At 39.1% G+C, this 18,919-nt stretch overlaps 1 protein-coding gene across 4 annotated transcripts in view; it reads left to right on the forward strand.

The window, feature by feature from the left end:
* LOC135091497 (huntingtin-like) overlaps positions 1–18,919 on the forward strand; it is a 164,708-nt gene that overhangs the window by 15,749 nt on the left and 130,040 nt on the right. For all 4 annotated transcript variants that reach the window (XM_063989188.1, XM_063989190.1, XM_063989191.1 and 1 more), the window contains exons 7-12: positions 661–778; positions 2,371–2,694; positions 5,925–6,073; positions 6,510–6,738; positions 17,902–18,086; positions 18,582–18,737. In XM_063989188.1, the coding sequence (XP_063845258.1) occupies positions 661–778; positions 2,371–2,694; positions 5,925–6,073; positions 6,510–6,738; positions 17,902–18,086; positions 18,582–18,737 (1,161 nt within the window). The remainder of the gene's footprint in view (positions 1–660; positions 779–2,370; positions 2,695–5,924; positions 6,074–6,509; positions 6,739–17,901; positions 18,087–18,581; positions 18,738–18,919) is intronic.

Genomic DNA, 18,919 nt, shown 5'->3' on the forward strand with positions numbered 1-18,919 from the left:
ATTTTCTCAGTTCACCTTTTTTCTATCATTGACAAAAATTAATCAATCTCTTTCTTTCATTCCCTTTACTACAACGGTTTCTCCTCACTTGATAAAATGATCTGGTGTTGACTTGAGAAAGTAATTTTCAAAGACACCACCAACAGAAAAATTATTGAGTCATCCTGACCTTAAATGTTTGAGTATTATTTTGGTTCAGTAAAGTTGTCTCAGGCTTCCTATATTGAAGTAACAAAGCATTGTAGTGTTATTAGGAATAAAAGGCAGATGTATATAGCAACATTTTAGTTCCTTTAATCACTTCCTTTTCTTTCCTTACCCTCTGTTGATTTCTTTTGACAAAATAATTTAAACCTCACATCACACACCAACCTGCATCAAAAATGTTTCATGCTGACATAAAGACTATTTTTAAAGACTGCAGAAGTGATGTCAGGTTCTCAAATATGTTTTTTTTTTCCTTTGATGATGCAGAATTCTTGTTGAACTATTGCTAAAATCATGAAAGCATCAATGAAAACCCCAATAACTTCCCACTACATACCGTTAAAAGTAGTTAAGATAAAGCTGTGAAAGATTTCAGAACACAGTCCACTATATTACTGATAGGGTAGGTGTGAATCCAACAGTCCATTTCACTTCACTCATGTTGGGTTTCAGGCATTGCTTCAGCAGCCTCCCGTGGCCCTGCTGCTGACCCTCACCGCTCCTGAGGGCATTAACAGGTCTAGGATTAAAGCTGACCCTCGTACCAGCCTGCTCTCCTCCAGGGTGTCTAGTGAGTGCATTTGTCTTACTGTATTTCTCTCTCTCTCTCTCTCTCTCTCTCTCTCTCTCTCTCTCTCTCTCTCTCTCTCTCTCTCTCTCTCTCTCTCTCTCTCTCTCTCTCTCTCTCTCTCTCTCTCTCTCTCTCTCTCTCTCTCTCTCTCTCTCTCTCTCTCTCCTCTCCTCTCCTCTCCTTTTCTCTGCTCTCCTCTCTCTCCTCTCCTCTCCTCTCCTCTCCTCTCCTCTCCTCTCCTCTCCTCTCCTCTCCTCTCCTCTCCTCTCCTCTCTTCTCCACTCCTCTCCATTCCCTTATTCTGTACAGTGTTTAAGAGAATGGAAAATTTTTTGTATCTACTATGTGAATTATGATAGATCAGATGTGACTAATTTGTCTCTAATTTGCACAAATTGTATAGTGAAATAGGTATAGAATGCATGTCTTCATAGTTCTTTTCTGTTCTAAAATGTGATTGAATCAACCTATGCAGAAGGAGACCTTGTCTGTTCTCTGTATTAGTTTATTATTTTCTTTCTCTGCTCCTTTCTTGGATGCCACTTCTCATTTGCAGGAAAAGGCAAGTTTGTGTTTTTAAAACTAGCAGTGGTGGTAAAGGTAGTGGTGATGGTAATACATAGTAGCAGGGAGCTGAATTAACCATATAGTATTTGTATTTTATTGTGAAGAAGAATGTGCAAGGATACAAAAGAAGAAAGAAACAAAGAAACAAACAGAAAAAAGGCCACTGAAATGCCATTTCCCCAAAAATGAAGTAGAGAGAAACTTCAAGTGCTCATGTGTTTAAAATTTTAGGTAATAGTTGTTAGGTGCCTTTAACCCTTAAAGTTTAATTCTTTTATTGATTTTTTATTTATTTATTCTTTTTATGTAAATTACCAATACAAAAACCCTGCTTGATCTCTCCTTGCCCAGTATGGAACATTGCTTTATGACTGTGTTGGCTAGTGAGTGAACCAGCTCATGATATTTACACATCCCAGGAAGGTTTAGGCTGCAGTCATCATCTGGTCATGTAAAAATCAATAGAAAGGAGAGAAATAGTGGGAACTCTTTTCCATTTTCCATACTCTAAGAAAGCCATTATTTTATATTATTTTAGACAGGTGGGAAAAAAATTGTAGTAATAATATAAGAAGTACCAGTAGTAGCACCAGCAGCAGCAGCAATAGTAGTAGGAGTAGCATCAGTAGTTGTTGTAGCAGTTTTATCATTAAAAACCCTTATAATAACTATCTCACTCAACAAAATATATCTATTTTTAATTCATTACTAAATTTTCATTTCAACTTACTAGGTATTGTTATTCTAGCCTTTTTAATTTCACTTCATTACCTTAGCACAGGTCAAACTTTCCTTATGTCCATCCATCTTGTCTTCCTATCACCAGTATCATTATCATCATCATCATCATCATTAACAACAATAATATCATTGATAATATCGTCATTTTCACCACCACCTTCACCACCACCACCTTCACGCTTCCTTTATCCCTTTTTTCTCACATTTCTATCTCTTAATATTGAAATATCACCCATACTGCCATATATACCCCTTGTTAATTCACCTCTCTTCTCCACCTGCAGGTCAGGTCAGTGTTGCAGCCTCGCTATATGAGGAGGAGAGCTCGATGGGGGACTTTGGTGCTGGAGGTGAGAGAGTCAGCATGGACATGGACACCCCAGATGGCAAGATTGACATTGAGGAGAGCACCAGAGTGGAGGATGAGAGTGCTGGGGATGCAGGAGGAGAGGAAGGAGGTGGTGAGGGAGGAGGAGGAGGAGGAGGTGAAGGGGCTGGGGGTGGTGAAGGGAGGTGTGGTGAGGCTAAGGAGTCTTCTGGAGCTGAGGGTGCTGTTGATGACGATGAGAATGGCCTGTATTCCAGCATTGAAATTGGACAGATTGCAGGTAAGAGACAGACTTTATTTAATTTTCTCAAGATAGATATTAGGTTTGTTCTGTTTATTAGCTTCCATTACTTGAGCACCTAGGCTAAATTAAATTATTCTATTAAAGTGTAAGACATGAGGAGTTTACTGTTCTGCATTTTTAGTATGAATTCATGTTGTGAGGTTATTGATAATATTTCTAACATTTTTTTTATTTTATGCTCTATCTCTATATACCAGGCTGAAATCTGTCATAAAGCAGGATGGGCAAGACAAGGAATGATGGTTGTCTCATTGTGGGATTAAAGATAAATATTGCTGAGGAGATTCCATGTAGGGTTTAAAAACCCTACTGCTTTTTAGGAAAGGGATTGTTAGTTAGAACATATTGTTATAGTTTGATCTCATTGGGCAAAACTTGTGTTAAGTTGCACTATACAAGAAATTGATAGGTGAGGTTTGACTACTGCTGACCTCTGTCTCCCAGTCTCAGACTCTCCTTGGTTGTGAGAGGACTGCAGTGACAGAATGCCTGCTGGTAGTGGCAGAAAAAAAGAGAAACAATGGGGTAAAGTTGATATTTTGCATTATGAAAATTGTAAACACAAAACAAACTACAAATACTGCAAATGAATAGTAAATGCTAAAATAGAAAGTGAGAACTAACATAAAAAATGTAGCATGAGGAAAGCTCAAACAGAATTTTTATTCTTAAAATAATTTAAGGACAGTGGTACCTTGATTTATGAGTTTAATTCTTTCTGTGATAGAGCTTGTAACTCAATTTGCTCATATGTCAAATAAATTTTCCCCATTAGAATTAATTGAAATGCCATTAATCCATTTCAGCCCTTCAAAAAACCACTCAATTTTTTGGGCTACATGTTTTTGAATACAGTAAACTGTTGAAATAATGAACCTCTCTTTACAGAATTTCAGGTATAAAGACCCTTTTAACACTTATATTCCGGTGATTAAACTATTTTCCCATAAGCCATGACGGGTAAAAATCATAAACCTAGAAATTGTCAGAAGACTGTTTGAATACTAATATTTTTTTTCTCTGTGTTATTCTGAATACAATGATGTACTTTGTAGCTCGATGTGATCTCTGAAAAGGTTAGTTATGGCTTATCAAGGATCTCGCTGTGTGATCCGTCAACCAGAAACAGCCCGGAGAAGACACACACACACACACACACACACACACACACACACACACACACACACACACACACACATAATAATAGGGAAGGATCTGAGATCCTTCCCTATTATCAGGCTGTCCGTGTCCTTCGCTCTTATCAGGTCCCTTGGCTCTTATCAGGGTGCTTTCCACATGGCGGGTCACTGGGGTTGCCAAGTGTTGCCCTCAGAATGGGAGAATAGCTTAGTTACTGCTAAATATACAGAGCTAGTGGCAACACTACAGGTGGAAACAGATGCCAGACGCTTCCACGAGCCATCTGACTCGAGAAACCGCGCTTGGAGCTCAAAATTGAGGCACGAAAATTCTTGATTACGGGAACGATCGCTGTCGCTACGGACACACTGATGCAATCGTTCATATATGATCACCGGAATGAAAGGGTTAAGGCTATTGAACACTCATTTTATATTATGGAACTTTGAAAATTACAGCATATTTCAAAATGATTGAGTGCTTGCTTTATTTTACAAATGTTCTGGTCCTTCAAATGTGGTAGAGTTGGCTGACACACAATCAACCATATGTTTGAGAGATGAATTATGCTGTGTGACAGCCAGGGAGTGACCTTGACAATGGCCACTGATGCAGCACTTCCCCTCCACCCCCCCTCTCTCTCTCTCTCTCTCTCTCTCTCTCTCTCTCTCTCTCTTTTGTGTGTGTGTGTGTGTGTGTGTGTGTGTGTACAGTAAAATCCCTCTCATCTGGCATTCGAGTATCCGGCAGCTTCAAGTATCCGGCACATTTTTCCCCGAGCCTTAAAATCAATAAAAAATCAATGTGTACTCATAAAATCGATTAAAATTCCTGCGCAAGGCATACTTTGTCCCCTCGCCACCAGAGCGCACTGCTTCGCGCCACCCGCGACCCACTGCACTGTGTTTACTCAGTGACTCAGTCCCGCATGTGCACTGTTTATCGCCTGATGCCTTCATCATGCCTAAAGTTGTAGAAAAGAGGAAGCATGTTGTGCTTACACTTAAGCAGCTGATCAGATCAGCTGCTGATTAAGATCAGCTGATCTTTGTTATGGTGAGATGCATGAGTGTAGGGTGGTGATTGTGGACATAATTTCACTTCTATTCAAGTATCCGGCAATATTCAAGTATCCGGCATGTCGGCGGTCCCGTTGATGCCGGATAAGAGGGATTTTACTGTATTTACCTAGTTCATCAAGTTGCATTGTACAGGGCACGAGCCAAAGTTAATTTTGTCCTGTCTCCATAACCATATTTATCCAGTTTCTCTTTAAACATGTGTACACTGTTTGCCACAACCATCTCTTCCTTCAAATCATTCCAGATTTCAGTAGTTCTATATGGGAAGCAGTATTTCTTGATGTCACTTGAACATCCACTCTTCTTTATTTTTTTCCCATGCACCCTCCTCCATCTCTCTCCCTCCTCCATCTGTGGTAACAAGTAGTTTCTGTCTATTCTTTCTATATTTACTAATTTGTACATTGTTATCAGGTCTCTTTCTCTTCTCTCTTGTAGTGTTGGTAATCCCATCTCTTCAAGTCTTTCTTCCTGGCTTCAGTCTTTCAATTCTGATACCATCTTTGTCGCTATCCTCTGCATTCTTGTGTGTGTGTGTGTGTGTGTGTGTGTGTGTGTGTGTGTGTGTGTGTGTGTGTGTGTTAACTTATCTGAGAAAGACAGAGAGAGGGAGAGAGAGAGAGAGAGAGAGAGAGAGAGAGAGAGAGAGAGAGAGAGAGAGAGAGAGAGAGAGAGAGGAAGGGAGGGAGGGAGGGAGGGAGAGAGGAAAGGAGGGAGGGAAGGAGCGAGAATGAGAGTGGTGCACTATTGGCCATTGTCAGGGTCACCCACTGGCCATCACACAGCCACAGTTCATATCTCTCTCTCTCTTTCTCTCTCTCTCTCTCTCTCTCTCTCTCTCTCTCTCTCTCTCTCTCTCTCTCTCTCTCTCTCTCTCTCTCTCTCTCTCTCTCTCTCTCTCTCTCTCTCTCACACACACACACACACACACACACACACACACACTGAAAACGTTGTCAGTGCCATAACTGTCCATGCTTTCAGACACATCCCTGCTCTTTGGGCGAGGAGAGATCAACCTGAGTGGAGACGAGAAGCACAGTATTGGCCGGGAGAAGAGGAAGCACCCTCCCCGCATGGCTAGTTTTGCCCAGAACAAGTCACTGGAGGAGAAGCAAGTCTCATTTGATAAGGCAAGATGAAATACTAAACTTTCATGGATTCTTACATGTTGCTAAATGTCTTCTTTCTTTTCTTTTCCTCCTTTATTTATTTATTGTTATTGTTCTAATATTATTTATACATTTGTATATTCCATTTATTTATTTATATTTTTGTATTTATTGTTATTGTTCTAATATTATTTATTTATTTGTATATTCCATTTATTTATTTATATTTTTGTATTAATTAATTTATTTATTTCAGTATAAAGATGCTGCCTTTAGTTACAAAAAATTACATTTCTTTTTTTTGAGAGATTCTTGCAATATTCACATCTTGCATGTTGCCTCATATCTTTGGAAAATGGCCACTTGTATAGCAATAAATGTTGTAAAGTATTTCTCTGCCAGTGTGATTCTCTGCCTCTAAATATGTGCTGCTCTCACTTTTTTTTCTTTCTTGCAGGCAAATGGGTGTATTGGGTCCTTTCTGGATGAGGACATGCCTGTGAAATACCTAGCTCGTTACCTGACCTCGTCTTTCCTCCTGTCGGGTCATCTGGGGTCACTGGTGCCTGACCGTACAGTGAGGGTCAGTGTCAAGGTGTTGGCCCTGAACTGTGTAGGTCTGGCAGGAGTGGTCTTACCCTCCATCTTGTCACTGCCACTCTTCACTGATGCTGTTGGGGAAGCTGGTGAGTGTGTGAATGTGTGAATGTTGTAATATAGAGGATGAATCAGACTTTTGTTGTCTCTTCTATCCAGCTTAGTTATAAACTCATGAATGTTTCCTGTTTGCATCACATTCATGTTCCATTTACTAAAAGTATTAGTACTTACATTCACCAGGAAGAGGGAATAGACACCTGCCAAAATTATAATTACTCCCAGTGAGTTCTCAAACACTGGATCAGGGGGTGCTGTGAACTTATCAATAACCCAGCTGTGACCTCACTGAACATTTTCTCTTCGTGTCTCATAACACAAGGGGGCAGTCATAGCCTGCCCTCTAAAGACAACTATTCCTTCACACAAAAGTACATGCACCTAATTACACACACACACCCTTCACTCAGAATCCTAAATCAAATATGGTGACTCCTACACCAGCCTTGGAGCCTCCATCTGGGGAGGGGACCACAGATGTCCCCAGGGTTGACTGCTCTTCTGGTATTGACCCTAAGTGTCTTGACAACCCCCTCAATTTTTTCTTCATTAACTTAACTTTATTCACCTCTCTTCTTCTAAACCTCATCTTCTTTTCCTCACTGAAACAGTTTTTTTTTTTTTTTTTTTTTTATATATATGTAGGAAGGACACTGGCCAAGGGCAACTGACAGTAGCCCCTTTTCTGTTCCCTCCTACTTTCTCTATCCTCAGTTTCAGTCCAAAGCTGGATGTTGCATCTATGTGTTCAACAACTTAACCTGCTCTTATGCCCACGCTCTTGAATTTTCCGAGTTTTCTACCATCTGGCTACAACTACAGAGTCACTCTCAAACTAAATTTATCTGTGTTATATATCTCTCACCTAACTCATCTGTCTATAAGAAATTTTTTGACTACTTGGCTTCCAAAGTGGAGCACATTCTGACTTCCCTTTTGCAGAAATCTCCATTGTTGGAGACTTAAGTGTTCACCACCAGCTTTGACTTTCTTCTCCCTTCACTGACCATCCTGGTGAAATAACCTTTAACTTTGCTGTCCTCCACAACCTAGAGCAACTGGTGCAGTACCCTACTTGTATTCCTGATCGTCTCGGAGATATGCCCAACATACTTGACCTTTTCCTAACATCTAATCCTGCTTACGCTGTCACCCTGTCTTCTCTGTTGGGTTCCTCCAATCACAATCTCATATCTGTATCTTGTCCTGTTGCTCCAACACCTCTTCAGAACCCCCAAAGCAGAAGCATTTTGCTTCTGCTAATTGTGGGAACTGAGGAGATATGCTGATTTTCCTTGGAATGACTACTGCTTCCATTTCAGAGACCCATCTCTGTGTGTTGAGTGCATAACAAAGGTGATAGTGTCTGGCATGGAGGTTTACATTCCTTACACTTTCTCTCGACCTAAACCTTCCAAACCTTGGTTTAATATAGCTTTTTCTCATGCTATACATGATAGAGAAGTGGCCCACAAAAGGTGTTTGAGCCTTCCATCTCCTGATTCTCATGCACTTTATATTTCTGTCTGGAACTATGCCAAGTCTGCTCTCCAACTAGCCAAAAACTCATTTTTTAATAAAAAGTGTAAAAATCTTTCAAGATCTAACTCCATTCATGACTTTTGGCACATAGCCAAAAACATCTCCAATAACTTTGCTTCTTCATCTTTCCCTCTTTTATTTCAACCTGATGGCATCACTGCCATTTTATCTAATTATAAAGCTGAACTCTTCACTCAAACCTTTGCTAAAAACTTTACCTTGGATGATTCAGGTTTTGTTCCTCCCTCTCCTTCACCCTCTGACTACTTCAAGTCACCTATTAAAACCTGTTGCAGTGATGTTTTCCATGCCCTTGCTGGCCTAAACCCTTGGAAGGCTTATGGACCTGATGGGATCCCTCCTCTTGTTCTCTAAAACTGTGCCTCCATGCTTGCACTCGTCTTGTCAAGCTCTTTGAACTCTGTCTGTCTACATCTACCTATCCTTCTGGGTGGAAGTTTGCTTACATTCAGCCTGTTCCTAAAAAGGGTGACTTTTCTAATCCCTCAAACTACCATCCCATTGCTTTAATTTCTTGCCTATCTAAAGTTTTAGAATCTAGCTTCAAAAGAAAGATTCTTAAACATCTATCACCTCATAACCTTCTATCTGATTGCCAGTATGGGTTCTATCAAGTCCACTCTGATGGTGATCTGCTGGCTTGCCCTACTAAGTCATGGTCATCTTCTTTTAGAGATTTTGGTGAAACTAGTTGTTGCCTTAAACATATTAAAAGCTTTAGATAAAGTCTGGCACAAAGCTTTGATTTCCAAACTACCTTTGGCTTCTATTCTTCTCTCTGTAACTTTATCTCAAGTTTTCTTTCTGATCATTCTGTTGCTGCTGTGGTAGAAAGTTACTTTTCTTGTCCTAGATCTATTAACAGTTGTGTTCCTCAGGGTTCTGTTCTGTCACCCACTCTCTTCCTTTTATTCATCAATGATCTAAACCAAATTTTTTGTCCTATCCACTCCTTCACTGATGATATCGCTCTGTTCAGTGCCTCAAAAACTCAATTCCTGCATTTATCAACTCAACACAACCTTCTAGACAACTACCTCCTCTTTTTCAGTGACACTCATCTGCCCCCCTGTTCTACACAGAACATCCTCAGTCTATTCTTTACTAATAATCTAAACTGGAAACTTCACATCTCATCTCTAGCTAAAACAACTCTTATGAAGTTAGGCATTCTGAGTCATCTCCTCCAGAATTTCTTACCCGCCCTCATCCCCAGGTCCCTTATATGTCCATGTATGGAGTATGCTTCACATATATGGGAGGGTTCCACTCATACTGCTCTTTTAGACAGGGTGGAATCAAAAGCTTTTCATTTTATCAACTTCTCTCCTCTAACTGACTGCCTTCAGCCTCTTTTTTATTGCTGCAATGTTGCATCTCTTGTTATCTTATACTGCTATTTTCATGCCATCTGCTCTTCCGATCTTGCTAACTGGATGCCTTTCCTCCTCTTATGACCTTGCTGCACAAGACTCTTCTTTCTCTCACCTCTATTCTGTCCACCTCTCTAATGCAAGAGTTATCCAGTATTCTCAGTCATTCATCCCTTTCTCTGGTAAACTCTGGAACTCCCTACCTGCTTTTGTATTTCCAACTTCCTATGACTTGAGGTAGGTTTCAGGACACTCGTCCTGTAATTTTTGACTACCACTTTTGACTCTTCAGGGACTCACATCTCAGTGGGCCTCTTTTCTTTATTACAGTCTTGTTGCCCTTGGCCAGTGCCCTTCCTTCATAGAAAAAATAAATAAAAATAAAAATAAACTTAATTGACGTCTTTTTCAGTTTGTACTTGGGAATCTGTGTTCTCTTATCTTCCCAAATAAAATAATCTACTTTTTTTTATTTTCTAGTTCCTTCTCTTTTCTGTATGTATGAGTATATGCATCTACATGGTTGTGTTTATATAGTTGTAGTATAAAGGGCCTAAGCTGCGCTTCTGTGGTTCTGTCTGTGCTTCTATGTTAGTCTAATTCTTTCTTTACTTAGCCTATTTCAGATATCTATAATTCTTTTGAGGAAGCTTTGTGTGTGTGTGTGTGTGTGTGTGTGTGTGTGTGTGTGTGTGTGTGTGTGTGTGTGTGTGTGTGTGTGTGTTGTGTGTGTGTATTTACTTAGTTGCATTTACCTAGTTGTAATTTACAGGACCTGAGCTATGCTCGTGTGGTCCCGTCTCCACATCTACACTTGTCCAGTTTTCCTTGAAGTTGTGCACTCCATTGCTGATACTGCATCCTCACTGAGCTTGTTCCAAACTTTTATATTTCTCTGTGGGAAACTGTATTTCTTTATGTTACTCAAGCATCTTTCTTTTCTTATTTTTTTTTGCTGAGTCCTCATATGTAACTGGTATTTCCTACTTCTCTTAGCAGCATTTTCTCATTATCTATTTCTTCCACTCTATTCCACAATTTATAAATTAGTATTAAGTCTCCACTTTCTCTTCTTTGTTCCAATGTTGGAAGACTCATTTCCTTTAACCTGTCTTCACATGTTAATTCTTCTAGTTCTGGAACCATCTTTGTTGCCATCCTATATCTTTTCTATTTTTTTTTTACATGTTTCTTTTTATGGGGAGACCACAATGATTCAGCATATTTCAGCTTTGGTCTAATCATAGTGGTAATTATCTTATCATATCTTTATCCATGTAGTGGAATGTTGTTTCAATATTTTTCACTATTTTATGTGTATCTGTGAATATATTTTCTACATGCTTCTCCAACTGTTGACTATCCTGTATTGTTACTCAGATCTTTCTCTTCTTGTACTTTTATTATTTCTTCATTTCCCATTTTATAGGTCCATTTTGGTCTCTTTTCACTTTTCCCATTTCCATTACATGACATTTTTTCACATTAAATTCCATCTTCCATTTCTTGCTTCAGTCCCAGATTTTATTCAAATTCTCTTGTAAAATTTCACAGTTTTTGTTGTTTCTTATATGTCTTTGTAATTTTGCATCATCCGCAAACAAATTCAGGTAACTCTTTACTCCTTCACTTCAGGCATATCATTTATGTAGATCAGGAAAAGTATTGGTGCCAGCACTGATCCTTGTGGTACTCCACTATCTACTTTTCTCCATTTTAATTTTACATCTTTTACTACTGTTCTCATTTTCTTCCCTTTAAGTAGCTTTCTATCCTGTTTATTATTTTTCCATTTAATCCTCCTACATTTTCTAGCTTCCATAGTAGCCTGTTGTGGGGAACTTTGTCAAAAGCTTTTTTTTTTTTAGTTCTAAATGCACACAGTCTATCCATCTATCTCTCTCCTGTGTTATATCAGTCACTCGAATAGAAACTCATCAACTTTGCTACGCATGATTGTTTTTGTCTAAAGCCATACTGTTTTTCTGATATATGTTTTTTGAGAAATTTTGTCCTTTGGTTCTTTATTACTTTTCACAGATCTTACATACTATACTAGTCATTGATACTGGTCTATAGTTTAGTGGTTCTTTCTTTCCACTTTTATAAAAAATTGGCACTATATCTGCTCTCTTCCATTCCTTGGGCACTCTTCCAGTTTATAATGAGCACTTTTATATCATGTACTAGTTCAATTAACTGTTTCCTTCACTCTTTCAAAATCAAACCTGATACTCCATCTGGTGCTGTTGCTTTTCTCTCTTCCAGTTCCTTCCTCAGTTTAGGTTTATAAACTTCTTTGATTACTGTAATTTCTCACATTTGCATTTTTGTCTTCTCATCTTGTTCTTTAAATTCTGATTCTTCAGTGAAAACTTGTTGAAACTTTTTGTTTAGCAATTCCCTCATGCCTTTTGGGTCTTCATATGTTTAATTTCCATCCTTCAATCTTTCTAGTTTTCTTTTAATTTAATTTTTCCATTTATGAATCTGTAGAAGAGTTTTGGTTTGTCCTTGCACTTTTCAACTATATCATTTTTATATCCTTTCTCTTCCTCTCTCCTTATTTTCATATATTCATTTTTTTTTTTTTATGTAGAAAGGACACTGGCCAAGGGTAACAAAAATCCAATAAAAAAAATGCCCACTGAAATACCAGTCCCATAAAAGGGTCAAAGCAGTATTCAAAAAATTGATGGATAAGTGTCTTGAAACCTCCCTCTTTAAGGAATTCAAGTCATAGGAAGGTGGAAATATAGAAGCAGGCAGGGAGTTCCAGAGTTTACCAGAGAAAGGAATGAATGATTGAGAATACTGGTTAACTCTTGCATTAGAGAGGTGGACAGAATAGGAGTGAGAGAAAGGAGAAAATCTTGTGCAGTGAGGCCGCGGGAAGAGGGGAGGCATGTTAATAGGATTTAGCAAGATCAGAAGAGCAGTTAGCATGAAAACAACGGTAGAAGATAGCTAGAGATGCAACATTGCAGCGATGAGAGAGAGGCTGAAGACAGTCAGTTAGAGGAGAGGAGTTGATGAGACAAAAAGCTGTTGATTCCACCCTGTCTAGAAGAGCAGTATGAGTGGAACCCCCCCCAGACATGTGAAGCATACTCTATACATGGACAGATAAGGCCCTTGTACAGTTAGCAGCTGGGGGGTGAGAAAAATTGGCGGAGATGTCTCAGAACGCCTAACTTCATAGAAGCTGTTTTAGCTAGAGATGAGATGTGAAGTTTCCAGTTCAGATTATAAGTAAAGGACAGACCGAGGATGTTCAGTGTAGAAGAGGGGGACAGTTGAGTGTCATTGAAGACGAGCGGATAGTTGTCTGGAAGGTTGTGTCGAGTTGATAGATGGAGGAATTGAGTTTTTGAGGCACTGAACAATACCAAGTTTGCTCTGCCCCTATCAGAAATTTTAGAAAGATCAGAAGTCAAGCGTTCTGTGGCTTCCCTGCGTGAAATGTTTACCTCCTGAAGAGTTGGACGTCTGTGAAAAGACGTGGAAAAGTGCAGGGTGGTATCATCAGCATAGGAGTGGATAGGACAAGAAGTTTGGTTTAGAAGATCATTAATGAATAATAAGAAGAGAGTGGGTGACAGGACAGAACCCTGAGGAACACCACTGTTAATAGATTTAGGAGAGGAACAGTGACCGTCTACCACAGCAGCAATTGAACGGTCAGAAAGGAAACTTGAGATGAAGTTACAGAGAGAAGGATAGAAGCCGTAGGAGGGTAGTTTGAAAATCAAAGCTTTGTGCCAGACTCTATCAAAAGCTTTTGATATATCCAAGGGAACAGCAAAAGTTTCACCAAAATCTCTAAAAGAGGATGACCAAGACTCAGTAAGGAAAGCCAGAAGATCACCCATAGAGCGGCCTTGACAGAACCATACTGGTGATCAGATAGAAGGTTGTGAAGTGATAGATGTTTAAGAATCCTCCTGTTGAGGATAGATTCAAAAGCTTTAGATAGGCAGGAAATTAAAGCAATAGGATGGTAGTTTGAGGGATTAGAACAGTCACCCTTTTTAGGAACAGGCTGAATGTAGGCAAACTTCCAGCAAGAAGGAAAGGTAAATGTTAACAGACAGAGCTGAAAGAGTTTGACTAGGCAAGATGCAAGCATGGAGGCACAGTTTCGGAGAACAAGAGGAGGGACCCCCATCAGGTCCATAAGCCTTCCAAGGGTTTAGGCCAGCAAGGGCATGGAAAACACCATTGCGAAGAATTTTAATAGGTAGCATGAAGTAGTAAGAGGGTGGAGGAGAGGGAGGAACAAGCCAGGAATCGTCCAAGGTAGAGTTTTTAGCAAAAGTTTGAGCGAAGAGTTCAGCTTTAGAAACAGATGTGATAGCAGTGGTGCCATCTGGTTAAAATAAAGGAGGGAAAGAAGAAGAAGCAAAGTTATTGGAGATATTTTTGGCTAGATGCCAGAAATCACGAGGGGAGTTAGATCTTGAAAGGTTTTGACACTTTTTGTTAATGAAGGAGTTTTTGGCTAGTTGGAGAACAGACTTGGCATGGTTCCGGGCAGAAATATAAAGTGCATGAGATTCTGGTGATGGAAGGCTTAAGTACCTTTTGTTGGCCACCTCTCTATCATGTATAGCACGAGAACAAGCTGTGTTAAACCAAGGTTTGAAAGGTTTAGGTCGAGAAAAAGAGTGAGGAATGTACGCCTCCATCCCAGACACTATCACCTCTGTTATGCACTCAGCACACAAAGACATGTCTCTGACGTGGAAGCAGTAGTCATTCCAAGGAAAATCAGTAAAATACCTCCTCAGGTCCCCCGAACTAGCAGAGGCAAAACGCCAGAGGCACCTTCGCTTAGGGGGATCCTGAGGAGGGATTGGAGCAATAGGACAAGATACAGATACGAGATTGTGATCGTAGGAGCCCAATGGAGGAGAAAGGGTGACAGCATAAGCAAAAGGATTAGAGGTCAAGAATGTTGGGCGTACCTCCAAGATGGTCAGGAATATGAGTAGGGTGTTGCACCAATTGCTCTAGGTCATGGAGGATAGCAAAGTTGAAGGCTAGTTCACCAGGATGGTCAGTGAAGACAGAGGAAAGCCAAAGCTGGTGGTGAACATTGAAGTCTCCAAGAATGGAGATTTCTACAAAAGGGGAGAGGGTCAGAATGTGCTCCACTTTGGAAGTTAAATTGTCAAAGAATTTTTTATAGTCAGAGGAGTTAGGTAAGAGGTATACAGCACAGATAAATTTAGTTTGAGAGTGACTGTAGTCATAGCCAGATGTGGAAAACTCGGAAGATTCAAGAGCATGGGCACAAGAGCAGGTTAAGTCATTGTGCACATAAACGCAACATCTAGCTTTGGATAAAAAATGAGGATAGAGAAAGTAGGAGGGAACAGAAAAGGGGCTACTGTCAGTTGCCTCAGACACCTGAGTTTCAGTGAGGAAAAGATGAGGTTTAAAAGAGGAGAGGTGGTGTTCTACAGATTGAAAATTATATTGAAAATTAGATCTTAGACTGCGAATGGTGCAGAATTTAATGAAGAAAAAGTTGAGGGGGGTGTCAAGACAATTAGGATCGTTGTCAGAAAGACAGTCCAACCTGGGGATATTTATGGTCCCCTCCCCAGATGGGGACTCCAAGGCTGGTGTAGGAGTCGCCATGATAATTTTGAAATTTTTGAGTGAAGGGTGTGTGTGTTATTAGGTGCTTGTAGTTTTGTGTGGAGGAAAAGAGTTGTCTTTAGAGAGCAGGCTGTGACTGCCTCCTTGTGTTGTGGGACAAAAAGGGAAACGTTCAGTGAGGTCACAGCTGGGTTTAATGATAAATTCACAGCACCCCCTGAACAGTGCTGTAGACCTCACTGGGAGTAATTATCTTCCCATCTTAAAGTCTTCTTTATTTTTATGGTTTTGATTTCTTTTGATTTTTATCCATTGTGTTTTTTCTTTGCTCTTGCACATCTTGTGTTGAACCATACCTGTTTTCCTTTTTCTTTAGGTTTGTAGAGTGGGACATACGTATTCAACTCCAGCCTCATATAATTCCATAAAAATGTCACACTTATCTTGCACATCATTTACTCTTTTTAGCTTTCCCCTGTCCATTTCTTCATAGAATCTTTTAAGATCATCAATATTTGCAATCCCATAGTTTCTCCTGTTTTCTTTGTATGATTCATCCTCTTCACTGACATCATTATCAGTCTCTATTTCTATCATTATTTGATCATTTTTTCCCATGGGACATACACATCTTAATTCTTTAGTTAGATTCCTCTTGTTAATATTTGGTCTAGTCTTGCTGGTTCATCATCTCCCCTATATATTGCATTTTCAGTCACCCATTGCATCATTGTGTTTTCCATAGTCAGCTTCAGAAATCTTTCTTCCTATGCAGTCTCATTTCCTCCTGTCTCAAATGTTTCCCAATTATTTATTTCTTTGCAGTTGAAGTCACCAACCAATAGTACTCTTTTATTACTTTTGATTAATTTACTCAAACACTGGATAGTATCTTCTATTATTTTTTCATATTCTTCCTTGCTCCAAGAATTTGTTTTGGGTGGTACGTTGGTTGTCATTTCTGCTTTCCCTCCCCCATATTTCACTATTTTTGTCTTCACCTCATTTCTTGTCATTATCATTACACCTCCCCCACCTTTACTAATCCTGTCTCTTATCCACATATTGTAATTGTTGTTAATGACAATCTGATTTTGTTGTTTTAGCTTTTGTTTCTGTTGAACACACCACCTTCAGATTTTTTTCTTTTAAATAGTCTTGTGATCCCAGTGTTCTGTGTAACAGTCTGTCTATGTTGGTATACGTCACATTCAGTCCTTGATTTTTACTATTTTTCTCTGTTTTATTTTAATTTATTTATTTTAATTTATTTATTTTCCTTTATGTACCATTTCTTCACTCTCAAAACCCTCCAAAAAAAATATAATCTTTTCTTCTTTTGTTCTTGATTAATTTTTCTCAGTAGCCTCTTCATACATTTCATTATTTTTTTTCCATTCTTCTTTATTTCTGTTTTTCTCAATGTATATATCTTCACAATCTTCTGTTCCTATTAGTTTGCTTGTTCTTTCTAGTATCTCTTCTGCTGCTTGTTGTGATTTTAGTCTTATTTCAGGGATCTTGTTTTGCCTTCCAGATAAGGTCACAATCTAACTACTTTTTCCACTTCTAAAATTTAGTGTAATCTTCATCATTTAGTTTCTTCAGCAAATCCTTCACTGTTTCTGCTTCTTCTTTATCTTCTTTTTCTCCTTTATTTCATAAACTATAACTTTTCTTTTTATCTGCTGCATCTCTTACCAGACGTTCATTGTTTTTCAATGCATTTACCACTTCCTTTCCTACATTTTCATTTTTTTTCTTTGTCACTTTTCAATTATTTCCTTAAAGTCAACATTTGTCTCATCATTTTCAATTTTCCAGCCTTTCATTTCATCCATGACTCTCTCTTCTCACCCCTCATTAGTTATGTTTTCACATTTTATTTTCTTTCATCACTTTCTCTGTTGTTTTGTAATTCCTCATTTTTCTTAATAATATGCTGTTCTCTCAATCTTATTTCCTCCACTTCAGTTTTCTGTTTGAATACTTCACCATCTTTTCCAAAGTTCTTCTCCAGTTTGTCCTGAAGGGATTTTACCACTGTCAACACTAATTCCATCTTCTTTTTCTGCTGTTCTGCATCACTTTCCACTTCCCTTAGTCTTATTTTCAGAAACCCTAGCACTTTTTATATTGGTCATTTTCATTAAATCCATCAGAGTTCATTTCACTTCTTCTGGAGTCTGATAATAATTTGGCCATCTTTGTTTTGAAACTTGGGCCCAGTTGGCTGGAGCCCTGAAAACTACAGCACTGTTTCCTCATCTACAGAACCACACTCACTTACTCATTCCCTACAAACCACATCTTTAGGTATTCCTGGTGATGTTGTCCTCTTCCAGGTCTAGGTAATGTTGTGGGTTCCTCTTAAAATCAACTCTTTGCTGGAAACAAATGCATCTGGTGTTATTGTTGACGTGTGTGTTATTAAAATTGATGTTAGGGATTCAGTTTTAATTATATAAGTAGCAGAAGTCCTACTAAGAAACAACATGTTGCTGATACATTCATAGATTGAACATTGACTAAACCAGGAGTCCCTCACACTCTTTCTTGAGTCTTATGTCTGCTGTCACTCATGTATTGTGGAAAAATTAGACCAGATATAAGATTTGTGAATGGCAATCCCCTCTATCTGTATTTCAGAGCTTCAGCAACACATGGATGATGTCCTTCGCTTCCACAGCCACTCAGATCCACAGATTGGGGCCAGCGTTGCCATTGTGATTGGTCAGTTTGTTCGGGCCAGTCTTGTGCATGGCTGTGGCCAATATAATGACTTCGGCCGTCCCAGTCTGACCCTTTCTTCCCTCCTTGAGATCTTGTGTAAGGTTAGTGTCAGGAAGATGTATTTGGAAGGACTATGAAAAATGTATGCCCTTCCTCCGATGTGCTTTTTTTTTTTTTTTTTAGTCAATTATAATGCTAGCCTGTACGTTCATTTTTTGGAAAAAATATTTTCAAGTGGTATTCAGGAAAGAAAAACAAGGTTTGAAAATAAAAGAGTGAGTAATGAAGGAATAAAAAAAAAAATGCAGTTTACAGAAGCAGTACAGAAAGAATAAGGGAACATCTGAGATCATGAAGTTGTACAGAAATACAGATAAAGAATATTGAAAACTACTATATGGTAGTCCACGAGCCTTTCTCTTTCCACTAGGGGCTGATGGGGCTAAGAGTGTGAATAGTGTGTGTGTGAGTATGGTGCTTTATGTAGGCTACCCTCTGTGGGATTGCCAGCCTGGTATAAAGATAGATAAATGGAATTCCATAGGTCTAGAATATAGGAGAAGAAGGAATCATTGCAGAAACATTCCCTTCACCAGCTGCTTGGCCATGAGTCAAGTGTGACTTCCCGTGGAGCCATCACTGGACTGAGTCTCTGCGTGGATGAGCTGCTTCACTCCCTCCATGCCTCTGTTGTGCTGTCTGTCCTCCCACATCTAGTGAATGTAGCCTCCAACCCCTACTGGCTTGTCAAGGTGAGTTACCTATCACTGTTGTAGGCTGATGGTGTGTAGGACAGCTAGGAAGAGGCATGTTCTTATTGATTTCTTGGTTTTTATTTTTATTCCAAAAACTTCTCAGAAAATATTTTTTAAAATGGTACTTCAAGAAGACATAATGAATCAACATATTTTTTTCCTTGGATTGATGCTCACTT

This window comes from Scylla paramamosain, chromosome 37 (genome assembly GCF_035594125.1).
Source record: "Scylla paramamosain isolate STU-SP2022 chromosome 37, ASM3559412v1, whole genome shotgun sequence".
Classification (NCBI taxonomy): domain Eukaryota; kingdom Metazoa; phylum Arthropoda; class Malacostraca; order Decapoda; family Portunidae; genus Scylla; species Scylla paramamosain.